Below are 26,949 nucleotides of genomic sequence, written 5' to 3'. Positions count from 1 at the left end.
TTTGTTGATCCCTGGACCTGGAGGAGAGAAGGTGAAGAGAAGGGAGAAGCGCTGTGTGTCACCTTAGGCCGCCAGTGACCATGTCCTAGTAGTGGTCAGTGTCCTGGATCTAACCAACTGGTGTTATGTGCTTTGCGGGAAGAGTGAGGAACGAGGTGGAGAGGGTGGTAGGCACCTTTCATACTATGCAGACCTTTTCCTACTGGGACATAATTTAAGGATAGCTCTGTGTACGGTAGCTGAAGTTTTCTTGTCAGTGGGCATACTGCTGCACGGTAGTTACCGCTTCAAAGTTGCTCAGTGAAGGTGGGGTTCCCACGTGTGAAAAGGCATTCTCTCAAGCCCTCACACAAGCAGCAGAACCAGCATCATGCATCACTGCCTTCAGTGTGGCAGCTCAGGAGAAAACAAGATCCCGATTTAGCAGAAGCATATGTCACATAAAACACTTTGCTTTAACTATGACAAAGTGAGACTGTGAATTAGTCAGTTAAGAATTTACTCTAGTGAATATCCAAACACATGCTAATGTGCAAGAGAAAACTTGGCTCCTCCCTTGCTGTCATTGGACCACACCTGCTTGTGGTTTTATGTTCTTCCTTAAGTTCCCAGCCAGGGCTTTGCTAAAACATCTGGGCCGTGAATCTTGGCTCTGAGTTTGGGAGACGACCACTGGGTTATGGGCGGTGAATCCCTGAAGGTGGGCTTAGGACATTGAGGGCCTGTGTGGACTATGGAGCCCTGGCCCTATGTCCAGTGTCTTCAACCAGCCCAAGGAGCTCATGGCAGGCACATGGGGCCCTGTTGAATATTTGTCAGTATTTAGTTAGCCCTTTTGGTAGAGGATAACATTAATGTGTCCAATGTTGGAGGCCCATTAGCATCAGTGAACCAAGTTGGGTTTGCAGGGGAAAAATAACTGCAAGATATCTTGTATTCCTCAGCTAACCATTCTGCGAATGCACATGGGGGCAGTTGCTGAAAGGATGTGCCGCTGCAACCCACCACTTAAAAGCAGCTCAAAGCTCAGCCAAAAACATCTGTAGACCTCACCAAACATCTCCTGGGGGATCAAGATCACCCGTGGTTGAGACCTTCTCACTTAGGGTAAGGTCGTTGTGTTCTGGGATGAACCCTTGGAGGTGAGAATCCCAAGAGTCACCTGCATTTTACTCACCCAAGAGGCAGGGCTGCTGGCTCTGTAACTAAGCCAGGACTTTGGAAGTGGAAGGAAACTCAGACACCTTGTCAAGCTTCTGTTCTCTCACGTCTTCCTTGGCCTCTACTGTGTGTATCACTGTTGCTGGACAGCCAGTCCTGCAGCATGGTCTTCACATGTCACTGATCTGTTCTGGAGCCTCTAGTGCGGAGAAGCCTCCCAAATCTGCCTTCCCCGACCTGTCCAAACCCATTTCCCACTAGTGCCTGACATGCATTTTCTGTTTCAGGTAGGTTTTCTTTTTCCTCCCCGTATTTCAATTGTTTTTATTCTGACCATTAGGTACAAAAGATAAGGACATAGAAAATGTCTTAAGTTGGAAATGTGCAACTTCAAACTTCGTTAAGGAACTCCAGATTTAGACATGCTGGAATGTGTATTGCATCCATGGTTAGAGAAGGTGGATTAAATGCAAACAAAATGGAAAAGTTGTGTTTCAAGCCTCGGCAGTTACTAAGGGTCACTCTGCTCTTAGAGTTGTGCTTGGATCATTCATCTAGAGGTCACTGCTATCTATTCTTCACATTCATTCAGCGGAGGATAAAGGTGTATAATACTGACGGTCAGTTGGGTGCTGAGGGAGGTACCTAGGGGGCAGATGGCCTCGGCGTCCTCGGGGTTTTTCGTCTTTAGTTGCAGGGCCTGTGTGGGTCGGGTTCCATGTTCTGACCTGCTCCCCTCTGGTGAAGATCTCTTCCCTGAGCCATTCCTCAGTTGACTTTTGTTGGTCCTGAGTTACCCGTGCTGCAGGAGCAGGTAGTTGAGAGAGTTACTGCACTGATCGTCCAGGAGAGCTTACTACCTTGTCTGCCTTACGTTACCACGGTCTTCATTGGTTTACTCCTGTTTCTAAGTGTTTGGCCCTTTCCTTCTATTTAAATTGCACCACCTCTGGCAGCCTTTTCCAGTTAATCCAACCCCACCCCGTCGCACTTCCAGTCTGTACCCACACTGTCGGGGGGCTTAACTGTTTTTCAAAATTGAGTTGTAGTTTATAAGCTGCTTGAAGTGAGGGATGGTTTTTCCCCTTTATCTGTGTTTTCTTTATGATGATAGCTAGCTTGGTACTTGGTACATATTTTAATATTGATTTTGATGGGGTCTTCGGGACATGTGATATGAATGTTATACTTTAATTGGAATCCAGAGAATGTGGCAACTAGGTTTGGAGCCTGTTCTTCAAAGCAACAATTGCCACTTGGCACCTTGGCCCTTAAGCAGTTTGAGCAATAATGAAAGAAACAACTGATTTTAAGCAATGTAGTGTCTCTACAACTCTGAATATTGACTATTAAAGTATACCTCTAGGTAAACACACAAACTGACTTGCTCAATGGAGAATGTTAGCTATAATAAGCAAATTACATTGTGGAGGAAGTGTCCATTAATTTTGCAGGGAATCATTTACTCTGATCTTGACAGGTGGTCTCTTGCCTGGACTTCAGTGGGGCTGGTCAGTCTTGTCCTTTCCTGGCTCACACCTCTAGCCTCTTAGGCAAAAACTGTATGTAGTTTCCCTTTTGTTGAAGATTGAGTATCAGTTTCGTGGCTGCTGACTTTCCTTTGCCAATCCCAGGTTGTGCTGTCTTCAGTTTCATGTTTCTTTCACTGCCCCATCTCAGTTTCACTTGAATCTCAGTTTCACCAGGGTCTGTGATCTACTGCCCTGGTTTCTTTGTTGGCATTGAGTCCTTTGGCACCTGCAGCTGCTTCATGAGCTGTCAGGGGTTTGCCTCTAGACATTTCAAGGCTTGGGACTTGTGTTGGAGTTTTACTCTCCCTCCCTGACCACTGGCTTGTGTCATTTGATGATGCCTAATTTGGAACCTAAAACTTTTTGCCTGTTGTGTCTTCAAATCCATCATGCTTATTGCCTGGAAAATAAGCCCTATATTCTGCTGCTATAAAGTGATGAATGATTTTTAGCAAATATATCAGAATTTACATGTTACAAGTTTTATTGCCGAGTGAAGTCATTTTAGGACTATTCTAACCACACGGCTATTGCTCAGGAAGTTTTGGAAGTTCTAATTGCGTTCAAGCCATCTTATAATTTACACATGGACCAAACACATTTCATCAGTACAACTAAGTAAGTCTTTATTGAGCACTTTCGATGAGCCAGGTAGTACAGTAGGTCTGAGGCTCAGAAGAATGGTTATGGCTGCTTTTGTGGAGCCTACAGTCTGGTTGACATAAGTGTATGGGCAGCCCTGGGACAAGCGGGATGCATCGGCATGCGATGAGGGAGGTGACATGGATTCAAGAGGTTCATCTGTGGGGAATGGGTGTGGGAGGAAAGTCAGAGAAGGCTGAAGTCATGAAGAACGGGGAGGATTTCAGGAGGATAAGATAAGGGAGGGAGGGGCATTCCAGGAAGAGGGAACCGTACCAACAACCAGAAAATCCAGGGCTTGCTCGGGAAATGGGATAATTCCAGTGGACTGGCTGACTGCATGTGCAGTGACAGTTCCTCATCACACCGGCCCCGTGGATGGGTGCCAGGTGAGGCTGCAGGGTCTGGGCTGGCTCAGCAGGGGTCTCCCAGAGGATCTGAGAGCAGATGTTGGTCAGAGATGGGGGGTGTATTGTGGCCAAGCTGAGGAGCCAGCATAGAATCCAGTGTTGGGCCCCTGGGCGAGTGGGAAGTTAGAGACTAAGGAGAGGAGGTGGGAACAGGACAGGAAGTAGGAATGCAAGGCAGGGTGCGGTGGGGGGGGTGATTCAACTTTTAAGGATATTCAGTGTGAACGAGGCTGGAGGCAAAGGACTTACACTCATATAGAAGTGAGGATGGTGCTGGGGAAGTGGGCGTCTCATAAAGGTCAGACTGAACAGAGAAGAGAGTGGAGACAGTGGCCAGAGAGCGCCAAGGGCCTTGAATAACAGCCTGAAAGAGGCTCTGGGAACCATTGATCCTTCTCAAACAAGGAGTGAAAGGCCAGACCTGTGTTTTAGGAAGGGGGATCTCCTAGCTCTTGGTAGGATGGGTTGGAGAGGAGAGAGACTGAAGGCAAGGAGACCATAGCACTTGGCAGCCTAAGTTTAAAGGCGAAGAATGCCTGAACCAAGATGATTCAAATGGGGAAAGGGAAAGGGTTGGTGTGGGAAGCAGGTGGGAAAGGGTTTGGTGACGGCTTAGGTGCTGGGTGACCATATGTCCTTGTTTGCACCAGAGATGCACGGTTTATGCCTATTGACCTGGCATAGATAAATCATATGAAGCTGCCTTTCTGTAGGTCAAAAATGATCCCAGGTGGCCATTTCATATGCGTCAACCTAATATTAAAAGGGCTTCCTTTCACTCTTAGAAGTGTCCCAGTTTGGGCAGTAAATTACTTGGTCATCTTAGTTAGAGGTCGGGAGATGAGGCAGAAGAAAGTTTTTTCCAAGGTTCTGAGCTTGGTGACCAGGAGAGTAGCCAGAATTAATTAGAATTGAGAGGTGGGTGATACTGTCCTGTCTTGTTTCCTAAATTTGGGACCGACTCACACCTTACTTTCAAATAATTCCATTCCCACTAAAGATGGAACACACTTTGACCCAAGGATATGTGAAAACCTACAGCCCGTGAAGGTGGTTTGTGTAGGAGCCATAACAGCCATTGTTCAGGCTCTTGGAAAACTCCTTTGAATGGCGTGACTCACATCTGGATGAGTAAGTTCTGGTGGGTGTGTTTGCACACGAGGCCCCCTGAACTGTGGACACTCCTCATATGGGTGGTCAGAGTAAGCGATTGGTCAGCCTAGGCCCCAGGGTTCATGCCCTTCTGTTCAGTGTTTATAGGCTCTGTTTCCCCAAGGCCAGCCAGCCTCACAGTTGCTGGTCCTTGTTCACAACGAGGGCTGGGCATGGGTGTGTCCATGGCTTGGTGCAGACCCACCACCCGTGTGAGGACGGAGCCCCTCTCACTCATGGAGCCCAGTGCACGTGCCTCCTTCATTATGGAAGCCAGTACCAAGTGTTGGGTGGAGAATCAGAAATGGCACTGTGATAAAGCTACTTTTAGCCTTTTTACTCTCAGGATCTTGCTTCACTCCCTTTATTTCATGGGTTAACTACAGGCCCTGGTGTGCTGAGGAGGAAAACGCAAGTATGGGGTTGGCCAAAAGGTTCGCTTGTTTTTTTCTGTAAGATGGCTCTAGTAGCACTTAGTTGTCTTTAACTTCATTCGAAACAATTTTGTTAGATTGTATGTGACAGTTGTCACATGAGCACGCATTTAAAAAAAGACATCAAAATTGGTGAATTTTTGTGTAGCCATTTTAATATTGAAGGTAGAAGAAAAAAGCAACATTTTTGGCATATTATGCTTTATTATTTCAAGAAAGGTAAAAACGCAACTGAAATGCAAAAGAAGATTTGTGCAGTGTGTGGAGAAGTTTATGTGACTGATCAAATATGTCAAAAGTGGTTTGTGAAGTTCCGTGCTGGAGATTTCTCGCTGGACGATGCTCCACGGTCAGGTAGACCAGTTGAAGTTGACAGCAATCAAATCGAGACATTAATTGAGAACAGTCAACGTTATACCATGCGGGAAATAGCCGACATACTCAAAATATCCCAGTCAAGCATTGAAAATCATTTGCACCAGCTTGATTATGTTCATCACTTTGATGTTTGGGTTCCACTTAAGTTAAGCGTAAAAAACCTTCTTGACCGTGTTTCCTCATGCGATTCTCTACCTAAACGTTCCATTTTTAAAACAAATTGTGATGGGCGATGAAAAGTGGATACTGTACAGTAATGTGGAACGTAAGAGATCGTGGGGCAAGCGAAATGAACCACCACCAACCACAGCAAAGGCCGGTCTTCATCCAAGGAAGGTGGTGATGTGTATATGGTGGGATTGGAAGGGAATCCTCTGTTATGAGCTCCTTCCGGAAAACCAAACGATTAATTCCAACAAGTACTGCTTCCAGTTAGACCAACTGAAAGCAGCACTCGACAAAAAACGTCCAGAATTAGTCAACAGAAAACACATAATCTTCCATCAGGATAATGTAAGACCGCATGTTTCTTTGATGACCGGGCAAAAACTGTTACATCTTGGCTGGGAAGTTCGGATTCATCTGCTGTACTCACCAGACATTGCACCTTTGGATTTCCATTTATTTAGGTCTCTACAAAATTCTCTTAATGAAAAAAATTTCGATTCCCTGGAAGACTGTAACAGGCACCTGGAACAGTTCTTTGCTCAAAAAGATAAAAAGTTTTGGGAAGATGGAATTATGAAGTTGCTTGAAAAATGGCAGAGGCTAGTGGAACAAAAGGGGGGATACATTGTTCAATAAAGTTCTTGTTGAAAATGAAAAACGTGTCTTTTATTTTTACTTAAAAACTGAAGGCACTTTTTGGCCAACCCATAATTACTCCTGCTTCTGTTTCACAGGGGGAGTTACTGGCTATGCCAGGGCATCAGTCTCCAAAGGATAAATGTCTTTGTCTGGCAGACCATGATAGTAGAAGATAGTTTAGTGGGAGCACAGTTTTTGACATGGGTATACTCCAGAGGGTCCTGCTGTGAGAAATGTTGTATGCAAAGTGTTTAAAACTGACAGGTTTACCCTGGGAGGGGGAAGGGTAAGCTGGGACGAAGTGAGAGAGTGTCATGGACATATATACACTACCAAATGTAAAATAGATAGCTGGTGGGAAGCAGCCACATAGCACAGGGAGATCAGCTCGGTGCTTTGTGACCACCTAGAGGGGTGGGATAGGGAGGGTGGGAGGGAGATGCAAGAGGGAGGAGATATGGGGATGTATGTATATGTATAGCTGATTCACTTTGTTATAAAGCAGAAACTAAGACACCACTGTAAAGCAATTATACTCCAATAAAGATGTTAAAGAAAAAAAAACTGACAGGTTTTTTATTACAGGGCAGGTCCACAGACAATAGGTCCTAGCTTCAGTTTTTGGTGGCCTAATAGTTACAGAAAGAGTCAGTACCCCATCATGGGCATTGTATGTTACGTACCAGGTGTGTGGATGAAGAATTCTAAGAACACCAGAGTACTCAGTCTGTGTTAAATCTTTGATGAAGACAACACTGATCTGCATAGAGTTTTTTTTTTGTTTTTGTTTTTGATAAACGTTCCCGTGGGACAGTAGTACCGCCTGAGGGTTAGCTCTGTAGTTTCCTCCTAGGTGGCTTCCCCTTCCCTTCAGAATGAACTACCCTCTTCTCTGTAGTTCATTATGAAACCTTTAGTGTTTTCATTGAATTCTTTTTGACTACAAAAGAGCTCGAGTATTACAGAAAATTAGGAAGATGCCGGAAACAATAGAGAGAATCAGGGTCATTCCTAATCTTACCACTCTTCCCCTTAACAAGTTTCCTCCTTCCTTCTTCTAATCCCACCTGCTTGGAGATAAACTGTTACATTTTGATGTAAACTTTCCAGACTAGCCTTTTGCACGCACAAACCGTGTATCCAGAGATCCATGTATTTTTTTGTTTGTTTGTTTTTTTTAACAAAATAAGCATCATACTGTATATGTTTTGTGACTTTTTCATGTAATACACCTTGATTATCTTTCCAAATCGTACGTATTCGTCTACTACTACATCTTAGCTACTACAGGATTCACATGGATGACTGTACAATATGTTTCCACCCAATGGTTGATGGAAATTTAGGCCAATTCTCAATTTGTACAATTATAAACCATGGTGCAGTTAATATCCCTATTTATTTACTTCATCATCAGGCTAGTGTTTTTGTAGGAGAGAACTCCTAGACTTGACCTGACTAGGTCAAGTTGCCCTCCAGGTTTAATCCATTTTGCTGTTCTGTGTTCTGCGTGACTGTGCCTGTTTCCTTACCTCTTGGCATTACAAGTCTTTTAATATTTTGCAAAAACTATTAGGTTAAAAAATGGTATCCTGCTGTTTAATGGTCATTCCTTGAATCATGAGTGAGGTTGAGCATCTTTTCGTATGTGGATTGGCTCTTTGAATTTCTTTGAATTGTCTATTGATAGGTTGTTAATATTTTGTTCCTGATTTATAGGAGCTTTGAGAGTAAGATATTAAACCTTTCTTTGTACATTTGAGAATTTTTTTTTAATATTCATTTATTTATTTGGCTGCGCCAGGGCTTAGTTGCGGCATGCAGGGTCTACTTGCCTGACCAGGGATCGAACCCGGGCCCCCTGCAGTGGGAGCACGGAGTCTTAACCACTGGACCACCAGGGAAGTCCCTTGTGAATGTTTCTTATCTGTCATTTGTTTTTAAATTTGTTTATGGAGAGTCTTTAAAAAGAATGTTGTCAAATCTGTCAGTCTTTTTCCTTTATGGATTTTGAATTTTATGTCATGCTTATTTAGGCTTTGAAATTCTTAAAGTATTTTTGGAGCCCAACAGTCTTGATATTTATTCAGTGATGCAGTAAGTTAACTAATATTAGAGTATCTACTTGATGTGTTCTGTTCCTACTTATTACAGCATCATTTCTTCCCCCCATTAATTTCATTTTGAGCTCCTGCATGTCAGAGGCGTTCATTCATTACAGCGGCTTTTTAGGAAATTGAATATCCCCCTTTTGGAAAACCTGAGAGTTATGGTCCAGCTAAGCATTTGACCAGCCTCTTCCAGGAACCTCATGGTTTCCATGGCACCTTTATAACCCTTTTATAAGGATCTTTGAGCAGATAGGGTACTTTTTCGTTAAAAACTGACTCAGCCGAAGTCGTGGGTTTCAAACACATCCTGCTTTCCTGAGGTTTGTTAGAACAATGCCCAGAGGCAGGAGCGCCACACGCTAATCTCCCTTCCCCTTTAAGATGTGTGACCTTGGGTTTGTCACTTAACCTTTCTAGAGTCCTCTACTCATTTTTCAAATGCAGGACTCAGTCATCCCTTTTAATGCCTCTCCCGTCACTGTTTCTTGGTTTCATGATTCTTTTGAATTTCAGCTTAGGACTGTGTCTCTGCTACCGTGGTTTTCTTGTCTGTCATTTCCCTCTTCTAATCTTTTCTTTCCATCTTTTGAGCCTCTTATTTGAAATCCCTTCAAGGCAGGCAGTTATTCATTTGGATTCTTCTCTTTGTTTCTGCAGGCCCTTAGATGTGTCTGCCTCATTTCCTGGACTCTGTCTTTGCAGCTGAAATTAGAAACATGAAGAAGCATAGCAGATGCTAGAATCTTATGAAGTAACAGGCCCAAAATAGCCCAAGTCCACTGGTAGAGGGCTTGGCTGTAATTCCAGTGACAGCTCCTGATGGGGCTGACCTGACCGGGTCCCCTGTTTCTCCTAGACTTCTGAGGATGGCCTAAGTACATCCTCACCCCCTTGGCCAAACCCTTGACTTTTCTAGTCCCATTTCCCCCATTTTTTCCTTTTAGTGTGTTAGTATTAAAGGGTTTGGGAAAATTTCAGTACAAACCTGTGTGTAAATGGGAGTTTAAATCTACAGAAGCTGCAAGCAGTCACTGAACAGAAGTTGGGGTTGGGGGTACTCAGCTGTGGGTAACAGGGTGTGGTGATAAGTCAGGTGGCCCTTGGGCATGTGGCTCATTTGATAAACAAATGGCTGCCCGTGTACCCTGAGAGCCTCCTGCACAAGGAGAGAAGCAGCCTGGAGTGATGGAAAGAAGGCAAAATAGGAGCCAGATTTGAACCCCCCCAGTTTGGGGGCTACCAGTTGCTTTTTGTTTTAGGTACATCCCTTAACTTCTGAGTCTACCCACTTCATGGGATGGTTGTAAGGATTAAGGGATAAGATTCGTGTATGCTGACTACTAGAAAGTGCTATCTATAAATGGTAATGATAACTTTTTAGTACTTGTGGTGGTGACAGAATTACCAAGAATACAAGGATGGGTATGAAAATAAGTTGAATATGAGTAAAATCTGTAAATGTACTAGGAGACTTTATCTATAAAGTGCTAAAGAACTTGGGAGGCGAGAGCTTCTATCAACCTGCGTGTAGGAGGGGAATGCACAACATTCATATACTAAATACTCATTGATCAATCAGAGCTGCTGTAAGATGGGCTGCCAGATATTTAACAATTCCTTTATAAACCTCCAGTGCATTTGAATGATAGGATAGGACTTTGTCCAGTTTTCTTTGTCCAAGTGGTGAGTGACTGCAGTGTACCCACATGCACAGGTGGAGCCCTTACTAAGAATTCCCTTATCCTGGTGGCACAAAGATACCCAAGAACACCTGCTGATATGTGATTTGAATGCACTTCCTCATAGAAACATGTTTACTATACTTTGGGTATATCGGCTGTGTGAGCTGTCCTGGGAACTTATCACTTCTAGGATGGTTTCTATGGAAAAAGTGAATTCTGAGTTCCAGACTTAGAACTTAGAATACAGCTTGTTTGAATATTGATAAAGAAAACTCTCACTTAGTGCTACAGGAGGATGTGGGACCATGTTATAAGTGAAGTGGCGATACAATGAGGTTCTCCCTGAATGGATCCAAGATGTAGTAGCCCCCCTGTGTTGCACTGTAACATGCACCAGGTCAGTTGTAGGAAGACTTTGGTACCTAAGAGACTAGGAAGCTATTCTGCTTTGATTTTAAACATTACATTTTGAAATCTTGGTTTAAGAAAATCGCCTTAAAAGAAGGATAAAAAAGGAAGGGGCGGGGCTTCCCTGGTGGCGCAGTGGTTGAGAATCTGCCTGCTAATGCAGGGGACACGGGTTCGAGCCCTGGTCTGGGAAGATCCCACATGCCGTGGAGCAACTAGGCCCATGAGCCACAACTACTGAGCCTGCGCATCTGGAGCCTGTGCTCCGCAGCAAGAGAGGCCACGATAGTGAGAGGCCCGCGCACTGCGATGAAGAGTGGCCCCCGCTTGCCACAACTAGAGAAAGCCCTCGCACAGAAACGAAGACCCAACACAGCCAAAAATAAATAAATAAATTAATTAATAAATTAAAAAAAAAAAAAAAAGGAGACGCAGGCTGACATTCCTGCACTGCAGCACTATTTACCCTAGCCAGGACTTGGAACAACCAAAAAAAGTGTCCGTCAACAGATGAATGCGCAGGGAAGAGGTGGTCCATGTGCATGGTGGAGTATTGCTCCGATGGAAAGTATAAATTAAATATAAAAAAAGGAGCAAGCGTAAGTAGGGAGACATGAGCTTTGGGGGTCTATGTGGGCACAAAAAAAAAAAGGAATGGGCAGCATCAGTGGTAGGAACAGCAACCCACCCGTGGTGGGGTGGTAGTGACTTCCTGGCTTCCTGTAAATGCTGGCTATAGAGCTTATGAATGTTGGTTGTTGAATTCTAGATTGATGTGGAGACAAACCCAATAAGGGATGTTAGTTAACATCCCACAGCTGTTGTTTCCTGGATTCCCTGTCCATTTGGGCTATTGTAGTAGAACACCATAGATTAAGTGGCTTTTAAACAACAGGAATGTATTTCTCCTTGTGGAGGCTGTGAGTCCATGATCAAGGCACTGGCAGATTCAGTGTCTGGTCAGGGGTGCTTCCTGTTTCATGGATAGCCATCTTCTCTCTGTGTCCTCAGATGTTGGAAGGGGAGAACTCTGGGCTCTTCAGCCCCTTATAAGGGCACTGATCCTGTTCATGGGGGCTCCACCCTCATGACCCAGTCACCTCCCAAAGACCCCACCTCCAAACACCATCACTTTGGGAATTAGGTTTCAACATAATGAATTCTGAGGAGACACAAACATTCAGTCTATATCACCCTGTCAGTAAGCAATGGGTTCGTTCTCTTGGGCAGACCTGGAGTCTGTCTTCCATGAACACCCTTTGTTAGTTTCCTTCAGAGGAGAAACTTTGGTTTGCTTTTTATATTTCTAACACTTGAATAAGGGTTCCTATAACTTGAGCTTTTGATAAACTCTAAAAAATAGTACTTAAAAAGGAAACTGGTATGCCTTCTGGAAGATTGCTTTTGCTAGTGTTATGGACAGGAATAATAAAGATTAGCCAGGAATAATGGACGTTTTAGAGAGACTTCTTCTCCCAAATGATATTACCAAGAAAGGGAGCAATAGAAATCAATCAACAAGAATCTGTCAGGCACTAGCATATACCTCTACTGGATTGAGGATTTTGGAAGAACCAAAGATGTGTAATACAGCGCTTCTTCAAAAGTTTATCATGTAGATAAGATAGATATGCAAAACAATGACTGGAAAAGACAGTATGAAATGAATTACTTTGCTACAAATCATTTTTGGAAGATGGGGGGATATAAATTATACATACATGAATCCATGCATTTTAAATGGCAATGTGCTCAAATGCATAATCTGGACAACTGGAGAACTTTAGTAATTTCTGAAGTACAGGCTCGAGCTGGTCTTTGAAGAGGGGGCAGGACTAAAGGGTTATGTGAGAGGATATGTAAAATTGTAGATTAAAAAAATTCACTGTTCTATTTTATTCCTAATAAGCTAACCTGGGGTTACACAGAAAGGAACACAACTTTTGTTTTAAAGATTTTAGTCACCTGAAAAATATTTCATCTCTGCGGTTTCACCAGTGTGGCCACCTGTGTTTAAGCAGTGTCTGTGGTGGTGATACCTGGACTCCACATCACTTATTTTTCTGATGTGTGTGGTAGCTGTTCCCTACGTATCTGCCAAGTGAAGTTTTCTGAGGCTCAGTTCTGATATCACCTTTATCTGGTTCAGAAACTTTCAGTAGGTTCCTAAAGCTTGAATTCCTCCGCCCCTGGAAAGGTGTTCTGGGTTCCTCCATGGTCCGCTACAATCCTGACTTCCCAGCCTTTTCCTTCTGCCTTTCTCTGCACACCCAGTCCGCAGCCAGCCTTACTGCAGGCCCCCCCTCACCCACACAGCTTGCTGTGTGTCCTACATGTGGGTCTCTTCCTGGTAGTCCCTGTCTCTGCGTGTTCAAATCTTGCATGTCCTTCAAAGCTTTGCTCAAACGTCGCTACTTCCATAAAGCCTTCTTATCTTTCCAGCTAACAGAATCCCTGCCACCTCTGAGTCTGGTGGCATCCAACCCACCCTGCTCTTGTGGCCCTTGGTATTTTCTCCTTTGTATTGCTGGTTTCTGAGGAAGTTTTTCTCCTCTCCCCTGGAGAGAGGGCAGAGTGCCAGGCCCTTCTCATCTTGGTTTTTCTGCACCTAACATCAGCTGTGCTTTCCACACAAGAGGCCTTACCTCCTGAGAAAAGGTGCCTCATGAATCAGAACTGGCATCTCCAGTCCTTACCCTGACTAGTAAACACCTGGGCCTCTTTGTTGCTACACTTACATATTCATTTGGTGGGTTTTGCTGATGTGTGTATAGATGATGGATGCATGCAGACAAGCATAATATGATTCTGTTAACATTCTGCTTTATAATGCAGTCTCTAAGATGTTTTTTTTATCAAAGGGAGTTTCCCGGGGAAGCTGTGGGGTGTAAAGGGGCAGTCGTTTGGAAACATCAGAATCCTACCCAGCTGTAGATTAAGGAAGCTCTCTCAGGATGTGGGGAGAAAGCTAAATGCTAAGATGTGTCCCTGGCCACAAGATTGTATGGTGTTGGGTAACGTCTCTGCCTGATTGTTGTATTGTTCACAGCTGTCACACACACAGACGTGCCAGCTGTGCTGTTATTGTGGATCTCTGGCATGATCTGCTATAGAGGGCCACTATTCCCAGTCTGTCTGATTTGGGGATATTGGTAGAGCGATTTTGTGTTTGGTTATCTGTTGCTGCGTACAAGCCACCCCAATATTTAGTGGCATAAAAACAATAGTCTATTTTCATCTCATGTTCGTGTGGGTTGAGTCACATGAGTGCCCTCTCCAGCTCATCCGCTTTCGTGGCTTCAGCTTCCACCTGTAAGTGTAAGACTTCTAGGCTCTTTTTTTTTTTTTAATAGACTATTTCTAGGGTATGATTTCTTTATTTTTATTTTTTAAATTTATTTTTGGCTGCTTTGGGTCTTTGTTGCTGCGCACGGGCTTTCTCTAGTTGCGGCGAGTGGGGGCCGCTCTTCCTTGCAGTGCGCGGGCTTCTCATTGCGGTGGCTTCTCTTGTTGAGGAGTACGGGCTCTAGGCACATGGGCTTCAGTAGTTGTGGCTCGTGGGCTCAGTAGTTGTGGCTCGCAGGCTCTAGAGCGCAGGCTCAGTAGTTGTGGCGCATGGGCTTAGTTGCTCTGTGGCATGTGGGATCTTCCCAGACCAGGGCTCGAACCCGTGTCCCCCGCATTGGCAGGTGGATTCTTAACCACTACCCACCAGGGAAGCCCTCTAGGCTCATTTTTGAGCCTTTGCTCCCTTCCTGAGCTCTAGACATAAATATCCAGCTGACTGCTGGCGTAGTCCGCGGGATTCCTCCAACCTTTGCATTTCCACAAGGGAGCTCTTTATCTTTGACACGGATGTGAAAATTATGTTGTTTCTCTTTAAGTCTCCAATGCCTGCCTAGTATATGGCACACACAGTAGACACTGGGTAATACTTGATGAGTTAGTATGTGAATGAACACTTGTGTAGGCCCACCAATAGGAGAGTGGGTAGATAATGGTACACACGCAGTGGAATACTGAAATGAGTGAACCAGATCTACTTGTATCAACAAGGATAAATATCAGTGGTGAGTAGAAAAAATAAAATTATGGAGTATTTAGTATATGCTACCATTTATCTAAAATATCCAGCCCCAAATATTGTGCATTTCTGGGTATATATTTATGTGGTCCCGGTGTACTAACATGGATGTGAGGGCATCGCTCCACTGTCAAGATAATGGCTATCCTTTGGGGGTTAGAGTGGGGGTAATTGCAGGGGGAAGGAACCCTCAACAGTAACATTAAATTTGTTTTAAAATATCCAAGGTGAGTAGGAATAGGCTATAAAATGTTAACTGAGTTTTGGAGATATGGATGTCTGCTTTAACTCCTCTGTACTTAAAAAAAAAAATCTGCAATATATTAATTTTTTTTTTTTAAAAAGGAAAGACAGTGATATACCAGAGTTCAGCAGAAATAGATGTAGTGAGCCTCACTGAGAAGTTAAGCAGGGACTTGATGAGGGTCACACTTCTGTGCCAGAGATTAGAACCCAGATGACGTGGCCCTGCCCAACTGATCTTTCCCCTCTCCCATGTCATCGCATTATATTCAGACCTAGAATGTTTGGTAACTATGATTGATCATTTTCCATTCACTTTGATATTGACTGCCCATTACCTGTGTTAGTCAAGCTCTGTGCTGGGCATAGGCTAGCCAGGGAATATTCAGGGCCTGGCTTGTTATGCCACTGTTCTGACATCTCTTTAAGGAGGATCTCTATTGCCATCCCTATAACACCAGTGGGTCTCACAGATGGTTTAATATATACTCACAACAAAGGCACTGTGTATGATCCCAGAGGGCTGAGGAGAGATGGACCAGCATTGGGAAGTGCTGGTCCACTTGACTTGGTGCCTCTGAGGTCTAGGAACCATGTCTTACTTGTCCATGCATCTGTCCTGGCACCTGCCACATTGGTGCTTAAATATTTATTTGAATTAATGGATCCAGGAATGTTTTATTAATGTGGCATTGTTAATCAGGATGCAGATGAGACCTTCTCCCTGTATGCTGAGAGTAAAATATGATTTATTAGGTTTAGAAAAGTAATAACAGAGCCTGGAAAGAGACCTTTCACCTGGAAGGAGTTTTCTGGGAGCAGCTGTTGGAGGTTCCTTTGGGGGTGATCTTGCAGTTCTGATCTGAGACCCATGTGCTCGTGGTAATGCCTGGCTGTTTTCCTCAGCTTCCCCAGGGCTGGTGGCCACAGCCCCTTTCCTTGCACCATTAGGCAGGCAGCTGGATTCACAGAGCTCCCCTCCTCTTCCCCACCCCCACTGTGATGGGAGGTGCTTCACTGTCAGCTCAAAAACAGCCTCCCAAAGACTGCTGGCAAGTACAAAGGACCACATGCCCACAGAAAGGTAGCCCAAGCTTTCTGGAGACATTGCAGTTTATGGGGGGTGGGAATGGATAAGATAATTGTATTCTCTCTTTTTCCCCTTCTCATGCCAACTGTGTTAACTGTTACGGTGCTCAGAGCTGAAATAGGAAATACAGCTTCTCAGAAAAGAACTTAGAACAAGGCAGATTTCTACTCCACTGTGAGTTGTTGCCCTTCCCTGTGGGCAGTAGCTCTGTCATGAACAGCCTGCCTGTGTTAAATGATCTTTGTGCACTTTTATGGCTGATTCCATCACCATATAACTTAAAGTTTTAACTAGTTTGATGACCTCAATTTCATATTATGTGTAATTTCCAGAAGGCAATAATAAGTGAGTGGCTGATGTCCTAAGGAAAAATAACTAGATAAAATATTCATTGTTTAGCCTGGGAATGGAGATGGGGCTGGTTATTAGCTAATCATTACTCTAGGTGTTAGAGATTTAGATTAGAGTTTGTGAAGTTCTAAAGAATATATGATGTGTGACTGCTTTTCCTATTACGCTAATTAAAGTAACATGCCAAGCTCACAAGTTCGTATGTTGGAAAAACTACCACTGACCACTCATAATGAATTACCGGGACAGAATAAGCAGTAAGGACTGAGAGAACTGATGTTATTCCTTACAGACAGCAGGTAACGCGGGCATGTCACATTTATGAATGGGGAGGTGGGTGACAATGGACTGAAGCCCTGCCTTGGGGTTGGAAGACCTGCGTTCCAGTCCTGGCTCGGCAGTTTCAGAGGAAAAGTGGGCAAAGTCTCTTAAACTTGCTGAGGCGTCCCCCCTCCTCTGCCCCTGTACTTTGCCAGAGATGAAATAATACTCTACTTACTTCTCAGAGGAGTTGTGAGGTTCAAACTAAAGTTTAAAGTCCTCCAAACTATAATCCAGTTCTGCTGTCATTACCATCGGAGCAGGCATCAGGACTCTCTGGCAGCACAGTTGGCCCTTGAACAACAGAGGTTTGAACTGCGCGGGTCCACTCATACATGAGTCTTTTTTTCAGTAGTAAATGCTACTGTACTACATGGTCACAGCTGGTTGAATCTGATGATGCCGACACAGAGAGCTGACTGTAACTTGTATGTGGATGTTTGACTGTGCAGAGGGCCAGCGCCCCTAACCCCTGCCGTTGTTCAAGGGTCAGCTATATAGATTTCGTCACAAGTTCCCAGAAGGTAAGAGCATGAAGACGTGGGGAGTCGCCAGCAAGGCAAAGAACTGCCGTGTGAGTGATGAGTTCCCCAGCCCTGAGGGTAGTTAAGCCTAAACTGGGTAACCGTCTTCCTGCCAGAGATTCAGAAGAAGAGATTCAGAAGAAGGGATTTGAAAGTAGGCAGTTCCTTTCCAAGGTCCTCTCCCTCTCAGATGATGTGGTTTAGATTCCCTATGGACACATTTTTCTATTTACCAATCTTATGTGAGGCATAGAAAACATAATGGTTGCAAAGAGAACAATAAAGGTGGTTAAAGCAGAGTTTAGGAAAAAAACAACTGAATATAACCCAGGAAGAGAAATCTAAGAGAGGACAAATATTCCACTCTCTCAGAATTGACACTTGATTCATCCTGGATGATGGATTAAAAGAAACACAGATCTGTTTTTTCCCCTTCTCATTTTACGGATGAGAAAATTTGAGGCTGAAGAGGAGGGTGTGTGCTGGTAAGCACTGGCTAACAGGTGCCAGGCATTGATCTTAAAAACTCTACATGTTACTCATGGAATTCTCCCACCTACCCTACGGGAGGGACCCGATCATAAACTGATGCCCAGGGAGGTTATGTAATTGGCCCAAGTCACACTGCTACTCCGTGGCAGGCAGTCTGGCTCCAGAGTTTGTTTTACTGTGGCACTTCCATGGTGGTTGTTCAGGGAAGTTACAGTCATATTCTGTAATTTGCTTTTAATTATAAATCTCCCTTGTGGTGGACTGGTGTGCCTGAGGATGAATGAGTTTGAGATGCCTGACCTTGGGGATCAGTGTGGGGACTCCCACTAGGGGGTGTACCTCCCTTCACTCCCAGTGGTATGTGGCCTTGGGGACCAGCCTTGTAACTGAGCTCACATCTTTGTAGAACGGCTGGCCAGATGTAGGAAAACCCTCTGAGGCTGTGAATGAAAGCGGAGTTGACGTCCCCAAACAAGGAATGAATTCTCTGCTTTGTCTTTGCTTCTCCAGTGCTCTGACGTCCCATGTTGCATGCAACATGCTTGCCTAAACTGACTGCTTCCTCAAATCTGAAAGTCTTTCTATTGTATTGGGGTGATGGCTTCAGGTTCTTAGCTAAAGTAAAATGATTCTCAGTGATTAATGGTCTCAGCTCTTAGGAGGCACAGAAGTTGGGGAGAGGGTATTGTGAGTGAAATATGTCTTAATCTTACAGTTAATATTAGGCCAGACATTTCCTTGAGGTAGAAGGGATGGAATAAGTTGTGTGTGATATTAGTATATTTCACCGATGTCTTTGCTTTAAACATAGTAAAGAGTGAGGCCCTTGATCTGAATTGGTTTGAGTTTTCAAGAATGCATTTTAAATGTAGATAGGCCCTAATAATATCAGTAGGTTAAAACATTTCTTTGACCAGGTGTTTGGAGTTTTAGGATGCAGTTTCCCACTAGGAATATTTTTGCGGGTGTCTGTGTTTCTAGGTCAGTCTGTTTGGTCCATACTACACTTGAGCTATAATATTCCCAGTGTGACTGAGTGAGGTCTGAGCCCTGGGGTCTGCTAACCATGGTGTATAGGGTATGGTTCCTGGTTTAGGGGTGACTGTGATGTCTGGCATTTTGCCTACCTCCTGTTGTATTTGACCTTTTCAAACCTCCTCCAGCTCTTGTTGCATTTATGAACCCAGAGCCCCATCATACTTGGGTCGCCTTGACAGTGGTGAAAAGACGTTTCCTTTGAGCAGCTGTTCTCAACTGTTTTCCTCCAAATGGTAGTGAACTGATTTGTTATAAGGGTGTGAATCACCAAAATACCATGTTCCTCTTAGAAGTGTATTTGTGTTTTCAGAAAATATTATTAAACCAAATGAATCACTGTTTGGTAAAATTCCAATAAACTTCAATAACTGGGTGATTTCGAAGTGAGAGAGTGGCATGGACATATATACACTACCAAATGTAAAATAGATAGCTAGTGGGAAACAGCCGCATAGCACAGGGAGATCAGTTCGGTGCTTTGTGACCACCTAGAGGGGTGGGATAGGGAGGGTGGGAGGGAGACGCAGGAGGGAGGAGATATGGGGATATATGTATACGTATAGCTGATTCACTTTGTTATAAAGCAGAAACTAACACAACATTGTAAAGCAATTATACTCCAGTAAAGATGTTAAAAAAAAATAATTGGGTGATTTAAATTCTGTAACCAAGAATTTGGGAAATGTGAAATAAGAGATAACAGGGCAAGAAGGGCCATTAGACGAGCCTTAAACCCTTCTTCCTTCCAGTTGCTTCTATACAGTTGTGAATTTCTAGATTCCGGATTTTATTTTCCAACAAAGCTTACACAACAGAGGGGAAGATAAAGAATGTTGCAAGTGTGAATCGTAATATTAGATGTTACTTGCACTGAAAAAAATTGCTCAGAAATAAGACTTTTTTCCCCATATGGGTCTTTATATCCCAGGACATGTGATTTATGTACTTTGATCAAGAACAAACCAAAAACAAAAACCCCAAGCCAGCCCCAGAGCATGGTAACGCGCTGTTTTGGAGAGAGCTATTTTATTTTATTACAGTGCAGGGATTGTACACCTTCACAATGGGGCTGTTCTCCTCTCATAGTTTTTTCCCCTTTCCCACCACCTGTACAATAACTGGTGGATGAATCACCTGTGTGTAGAGTGTATGACTTAGTTGGCAGCATCCCGAGCCATCAGTTAGCTTTTGTTGGCTGTTATAAAGTTACTTCAAAATAGCAAGTGTTTGTTTTCCTAAGAGTTGAGGATATTCCCATTTGGGAGAATGGGCTGGAGGGTCCCTTAGGCTCTGGGAGTAGGTCATCTCTGCCCAGCACTGCCATCCAATCCCCTGGTGAGTTTGGATTAGGATAATTTATCCCAAGGGTGGCTAGCCCAGTGGAGGGAACCACTGGAGAGGTTGACCTAAATGCAGGCTTTGTCGGCCTGTCGAAAGGTGAAGTAGGAGGACGGGGATGCTGGCAAAGCCACTTGAGAGCACAGAGTGGTGCTTTCTTGGAAGGCATGTTTGAGTGTCAAGTGACTCATAATTTTCTTGCAAGTTTAGCTTGCCACTGGTTGCGTGAAAATGTTTTTCTTAGCTGCCACTTCCTGATCATTTTTCGGTTTAATGATCAAATTCAGTGTTTTAAAGAAACACCAACTTGAAATGTAGGCCCTTGGACAGCCTAGGATGGGTAGACAAGTGATTCATGATCAAAGGCCCCTCAGATAGCTTCTCCCTTCTACATGGACACCACATCACATTGACTTTGACCCTGTGCCTGTTGTGAAGTGTTCTTAACATGGGAACTTGGTTCATCCTAGTGTTTTGCACAGTGGTTTGTACTTGGCAGTGTTCCATAAGTGGTGCTGTTTAGCACAATTCCAGTGAGGATTTTGATGAAGTAGCATTTTTTCAGTTTGTCCTTCATCCCATTGTCTTATTCTAACACCTGATACTTCAGGAGACTTCCACTGAAGGTGGATGGCCTATAAATGGCCTGACTCTTGGGGGCAGCTGTGGGGCAAGTCATCATTAGCCTCCCCCCACATAATTTATGAACATGTCCACTTTGGAGTAACATGTGCATTGAGAACTTTGAGAGGACAGGTGGAAGTTAGGAGAGGCTCTCTGGCAGGCTTGCTCAGGTGAAGGTGAATGCTTTGATGGCTCCCTGAGAGGTGAGGACATTAAGTCCTCTCCGCTTCTTCACAGGTTTCCTCCTTCAGCCTAGATGCAGAGCCTGTGAGGAAGGGCAGTGTCTTAGACCTTTTGGGATGCTGTGACAGAATACTATAGACTGGGGGGTTGAGGGGGGGTGGCTTAAATAACACACATTTAATTGTCACAGTTCTGGAGGCTGGGGGTCCCAGATCAAGGCACCAGCAGATTCTAGTGTCTAGTGAGGGACTGCTTCCTGGTTGACAGTCTTATTGCTGAGGCCTGACGTGGTGGAAGGGCCGGGTGGTGCTCTGGGGTCTCTTATAAGAGTACTAATCCCGTTCATGAGGGCTCTACTCTCATGACCTAAGACTCTCCCAAAGGCCCCACCTCCGTATACCATCATGTTGGCCTTAGGACTGGACGTGAATTTGGGGCAGGGGGACAAGCATTCAGTCTATAGTAGGCAGTTAACTGTGGGTAGTTAGCCGGGTTGAGCTTGTCACAGCACCAAACCACTGTAGTGTCAGGCTGTTCCCAAGGGCTTGCTGAGACACTGCACGGTACTGTCTGCCCTAGTGTAGACTCACACAGGCAGAATCAAGGGCAGGCATGCCTTTGGAGACTCCCCAGCTGGACCATTGCCCAGGGGTGAAGTAGCGAATGCTTTGCCCCAAACTTAGTCTGATTCCACCGGTACAGAGATTCACGTCTGTCCCATGCCTTCTCTTGATGCCAGCCCCCTTGAGCTCTGGCCTCTCCAGAGACCCGAGGGAACAGCAAATGGCTGTACGGAAAAGGCGGCAGTCGTTCGTGTGATCATCCATTCGTGGTCTCCAGTGCCAGAGAGGCCGGCAGGTATTTAAAAGTGAATGAGTTTCTGTATCCCAGGGCTACAGAGAGGGCCACGCCCAGAGGGGGGACGTTAGGAGGACTTTCACTAGGCAGAGCTTCTAGCTTTTAGGTGGAGGAAAGCAGTGATTGGTCCAAGGGGATTCTCTTACCCCCACCATCTCATACCTGGGTGTATGTGGCAGCATTCTGCAGAGGAAAAGAAGCCACGGGCTAAGTGTGGCACCTTTTCCTAGAATGTGAATTTTAATGAAAGGTTTTGGGGAAAACTGAAATAATATAGACATAAATGTGCCTTAGAACCAGAGTATGCTGGGTTCGGTCATTGGTACCCTTACTTTTTCATTTCCTTAGCGCAGAAGGCTATTAACATCCAAGTAAGTGGATCCCTGAACTAGTTTATTGTAATCTTGACCCATATATATCAATTCTGAATGGAAAGAAGGAGGTGGCAGTTAGCCGGTACACCATTGCTAGGAATTAATATACTTTTCTTCTGATTTCCTTTTTATTCCTTTTCCCTTTTCTCCCCTCCTGCCACTTCTTTCCCTCCTTCTTTTTGCCTCCATCCTATTGAGGCAAGTCATACCTCTCTGATTCCTAGTGCCCCTCACTCTCAGGGTGTTGGGAGGGAACACGGTATGTCCATTGCTGCCTCCTTGAGTGCATAAGCTGATAATTGGGCTTATCTTCCATTCAGTTCCCACAGCCAGAGGAGGGTCTTGACTTCACCCGGAGTGCTTTCCCTTAGGCAGTGGATGAGCTCGGCCTCTGGGTGAAACATCTTCGGCAATTAAAGAAAACATCCTGCCCGCCCTCCCTTCTGGTTGCCCTCACAGCTGTGGCTTTATTTGATATGATTTTTCAAATCATGAGCTCATCCAGGAGGCGTCAGTGGGAGGGTTAACAGAGGTTATCCTGGAGGTATCCTTGGATTCACAGTGCAGTTTGCAGACGGACTTGCTGAGCCAAAGTCCAGCCCTTCTGATTGTTCTGCAGTGTGGCCTGCCCCGGCCTGATGTACCTTTCCTGGTAGAGCCTCACTTTGCCACTGATATTTATCTTTAAAAATGGGGTGGTGGTGGCAGGAAAGAGAGCTGGGAGCCCGAAGTCTGTGGCCCAGGTTTCTGGCTCCATGCTCGTTTTATGGAAGAAAGCTTGTCTCCTCAATCTAAATTGAGTGTCACAGCTTGTTTAGAGAGAACTAGGGCTTCCTGTCCTGTGTTCCTCACTCCCCTTTTGGCACTTGTTTCCTTGAATCCAAAAGCCTAGAGCTCTTGGTCTGTCTTGGGGAACCACAGTGCAGTGTGTGTGGCAAGGGAAGGCCCTCAGACATCCTGGGATCCGGGCTTGCTCTGCCTTTGCTGCATGGCCTTGGGCAGAGAGAGGTGCACCTTCAGTGGGCTGCAGCCTGCAGCATTTACAGATATGAGGGGTATAGTGCTTCACTGGAAGAGTTATGAGGATTAGATGACAGTGGGTAAAACATTACCTGGGGAGATGACGGACTCGTGGTGGTGGTCAGAACAGTCGGTCCCTTTCTTTTTGCAGCTGTGGAGAAGGGAGATGACAGACGGATCCACGCTGTCAGTGGATCAGTGATACTGCCCCTCTGTATCAGCCTCCCTCACCCAGCTCTTCACTCTCCAGGAGATGCTTAGAACTTGGATTCCTCAATGTCCTGGCCTGTACCTGAGAGAGCTTCCTGCTTCTCTGTCCTGTATTTTCCCTATCTCCGCAGACCCATAGAATCCAGAGAACTCTTTCCAGTCTGAACCTTAGCACTGTGGCAAGGTCAACGGGAATGCTCCCATTTCTTCCAGAGTCAAAGCACCTGTAGTACACATGGTTTGTAGCTCAGATTTGGTTCCTCTGCAAGTTTCTGAGCACCTGTCATATATCAGGCACAATTGGCACTGGAGACGTAAGCTCCAGTAAGTTAGAGACCTATCTGTTTTGTTCACTGTTATGTTTATGAGCCTGACACAGGCAACAGATGAACAATATCATTTCAGATAAATACTATGAAGAAAATACAATAAGGGGTACGGTAGAAAGTGCCTGTTTTTAAGTTAACTGTTCAGCAGAGTCTCTCTAGAAAGGTGATATTTAAGCTGAGAGTTATGACGAGGCAGAGCCATGTGGTGAAAGGGGCTGCAGGGTGGCAAATTCAAAAGCCCCGAGGAAAGTAAAGGAGGCTGGATTGTAGTATGCTGGGGATGGAAAGGGATGGGCCTCTGGAGAGGACATGCAGGGTTTGACAGCCTCGATGAAGAACTCAGACTTTATTCTTAATGTGATGGAAGACTTTAAGCGGGGAGTGGCATCTCATGTACTTTGTCAAAGAAGCACTCTGCCTGCTGTTCAGCGAGTGATTGGTGAAGGTTGAGAGTAGAAGCAGAGGAGACCAGGTAAGAGGGGGCAGGCACAGTCCAGGAGAGAAGGGATGGGGCGGGGTGAGATGGGAAGTGTCAGATCCAGGGTATCTTTTGGAGGCAGAGCTAATGGACTTGCTGATGGGTTGGATGTGGATGTGAGGGAAAGAAAGGAAGCCGGGACATCTTCTAGGCTTTTGGCTTAGCAATCAAGTTGGACGGAGGTATCGTTTTCTGAGATGGGAAACACTAGGAAAGAAACAGGTGGTGGGTAGGGTAGGATTCTAGAGTTCAGTTTGGTCTTTTAAACGTTTAATATACATATTAGATACCAAAACAAAGACGTTAAGTTGCACACGTGGATCTAGATCTCAGTGGACTGTTACTTATATGAGGGTTACAGCCGCAAGATCACATCAGGGGCTGCATGGGTTGTGTGTGTGGGTGTGTGTGTAAAGAGAGCCAAGTAAGAAGCTGGGGCCCTGCATCATTTACAGGTGGGCGGAGGAGAGGAGTCAGTGAACTAAACAGTGAAGAGGCCAGGGAAGGAGAAAGACCAGGAGCGTGGTCAGCAAAGCTAAGGTGTTTTGGAAACCTGCCTTCTAACAACGCATTCACGAAGCGGGAGACTTTTCATTCTGAACGCACCTTGGTTTGATTTGGTTGCTTGGCTTCCAGAGGTTCTTGGCTTTTATCTTGCCCGTTCCATCTGGGTGCAAAGTATTGTTAAGTGATTAAATTGATATAAATTATTCACTGGTCTATCTTTTAATGTTTTTCTTCTGCCATCTGGATACCGTCTACACAGTGCTGGGCTTCAGTGGCGGGTGCCAAGAATAGCAATGACAATTAGCATTTGTATAACGCCTGGTAGCTGTAAATGTACTTTGGTACTCACCACCCAACTACTCATACACTTGCTGTGGCTGCTTCTGGGTAAAGGGGCAGGTGAGAATCCCTTGGCTAGGAATTAAGTCTCTACTATGACATGACTCTGACCTGCCTTTGGAACTTCCCTTCCATCACACCTGCCCACAAGTCCCTGGCTTCAACCCAGCCGATGGCCTTGCACTTTCTTGCCTGGACTATCAGCCCTGTCCCACACCTGCTTCTGGTCATGCGGGTCAGTTTCTCTTCAGGGACTCCAGCAAGAGAGCGCTCCCGTTTCAGCATCTCTGAGGGCTGGTCCCACTCACTCGTTTAATTCTGTGCTGATTTCCAGTAACTCTGCGTCCTGCCGCTTACCTTTAATTGATGGTGAATGTTGCCTTTTTTATGCTTTGTCTGCTTAACTGTGCTGTTAGCTCTCCAAGGGCAAAAACATGCCTTAGAAGACTTCCTTCCCATGGCGTGCCTGGCAGTGTCACCTTCTGCCCACGTGAGGGGTTTAATATCTGGAGTTTTTCTCCTTTGACAGCCTCGTGCAGTCAGACGGGCAGTTCTTACAAATAAGGAAAATGAAGAGGAAGCGGGCCTTCCTTGGGAAGGACGTGGCTGTGGTCACACAGCAGTTAGTGACAGGGCTCGTCCAGGGTCACACAGCAGTTAGTGACAGGGCTGGGACCAGCATTCAGACTACCAACTCCCATTTCCAACCTTCTTTCAGACCCTACTTCCTGAGCACCAGACCATTCACTGTCTACTGTTGGCACCTACGTAGGCTGTGCTGCTCTCCCACCAGCTTACAATGCTCCACAGACTTCGGACTGAATCCCTGAAGCTTGTGAGAGCCTTGCTGGATTGTGGCCTCTTTCCTCTTTCCACACAGGTCAGAGGCAAATGCTAAGCACTATTTAACCTCTTTTCTTTTATAATGGTTTCCGGTTACATAAGCTACAAGTGTGTGTTTGCTGTATTTTCCCACGGGAGTCACAGCCTGCCTTTCCTTCATAGCATCTGCTCCTGCAGGGCTGAGATCAGTGTTTTCTGGAGCCCATGGAGAGGTTTTGAGGGGTTCCAAGGAGACCTTGAGGACTTCTAGTTACTTCTCTTTCCCTTCAGGCCAAGCCTTGTGGGGATGGCTTATTCCTCGGTATGGAAGATGGATTGATAGCCTGTGTGATGCAGTGCATTCTGGATGTCAGTGTTGATTTGTCCCTTGTTAACAGACAGGACAGGAGTCTGGGACATCGTGGAATGTCCCTTGGATGCTCCCCTACAGCGGGTGGACCTGGGCTAAGGATCCTGCTCTCGGAGTTCTTCCATTTAGCTTTAGAGAAACACAAAACGGTGCATTTACACACACATTGCATCAGAGCTTTCTGATCTGCAGGGGCCAGAAATTCCCACAGAACCAGTTCTGACAGATTAGACCTAAGAAGTTACAGGATCTTTGGTTGTGCTAACTCTGCAGAGAGAAGTGCAGCGTCGTCAGACCTCAGCGCTGGAGTTCGAAGACAGAGCTGCTCTTCCTCATGCCCAGACGTTCTCAAGCTGGTGATGGCCCTGAGCTGATAAGTTATTTAGAGAGGACTATATGTAGTGTTCCTGGCAGGAGAGAAGCTCTAGTTTCTTGCTATGAGAATCAGGAATATACAGTGCTAGGGTTCATCCATTCATCCAGCACGTACTGAAATAGTTTCCAGGCGCTATCCTATGTGCATGGCACGGAAGATAAATGACATTTTATTTCTATGCCAGAGGGAAGGGAAACACCTATACAAGTGAATGTAGTACATTTAAAGGCTGTTACAGTGAAAACACAGAGAGGGACCCCT

At 45.1% G+C, this 26,949-nt stretch overlaps 1 protein-coding gene across 6 annotated transcripts in view; it reads left to right on the top strand.

Annotated features, from left to right (window-relative positions):
- MYO5B (myosin VB) overlaps window positions 1-26,949 on the top strand; it is a 367,733-nt gene that overhangs the window by 104,463 nt on the left and 236,321 nt on the right. For 3 of the 6 annotated variants that reach the window (XM_036823444.1, XM_036823439.1, XM_036823438.1), the window contains exon 1: window positions 25,851-26,000. The exons of 2 other annotated variants lie outside the window; for them this stretch is intronic. In XM_036823444.1, the coding sequence (XP_036679339.1) occupies window positions 25,920-26,000 (81 nt within the window). In that variant the 5' untranslated portion in view covers window positions 25,851-25,919. Of the gene's footprint in view, window positions 1-25,850; window positions 26,001-26,949 lie in introns of those variants that run through there. One more of the 6 variants, XM_036823443.1, reaches the window with a different exon arrangement.

The sequence above is a fragment of the Balaenoptera musculus genome, chromosome 14 (assembly GCF_009873245.2).
Source record: "Balaenoptera musculus isolate JJ_BM4_2016_0621 chromosome 14, mBalMus1.pri.v3, whole genome shotgun sequence".
NCBI lineage: Eukaryota > Metazoa > Chordata > Mammalia > Artiodactyla > Balaenopteridae > Balaenoptera > Balaenoptera musculus.
Note: the sequence above shows the minus strand (reverse complement) of the source record. Positions and strands in the feature narration are given on the sequence as shown.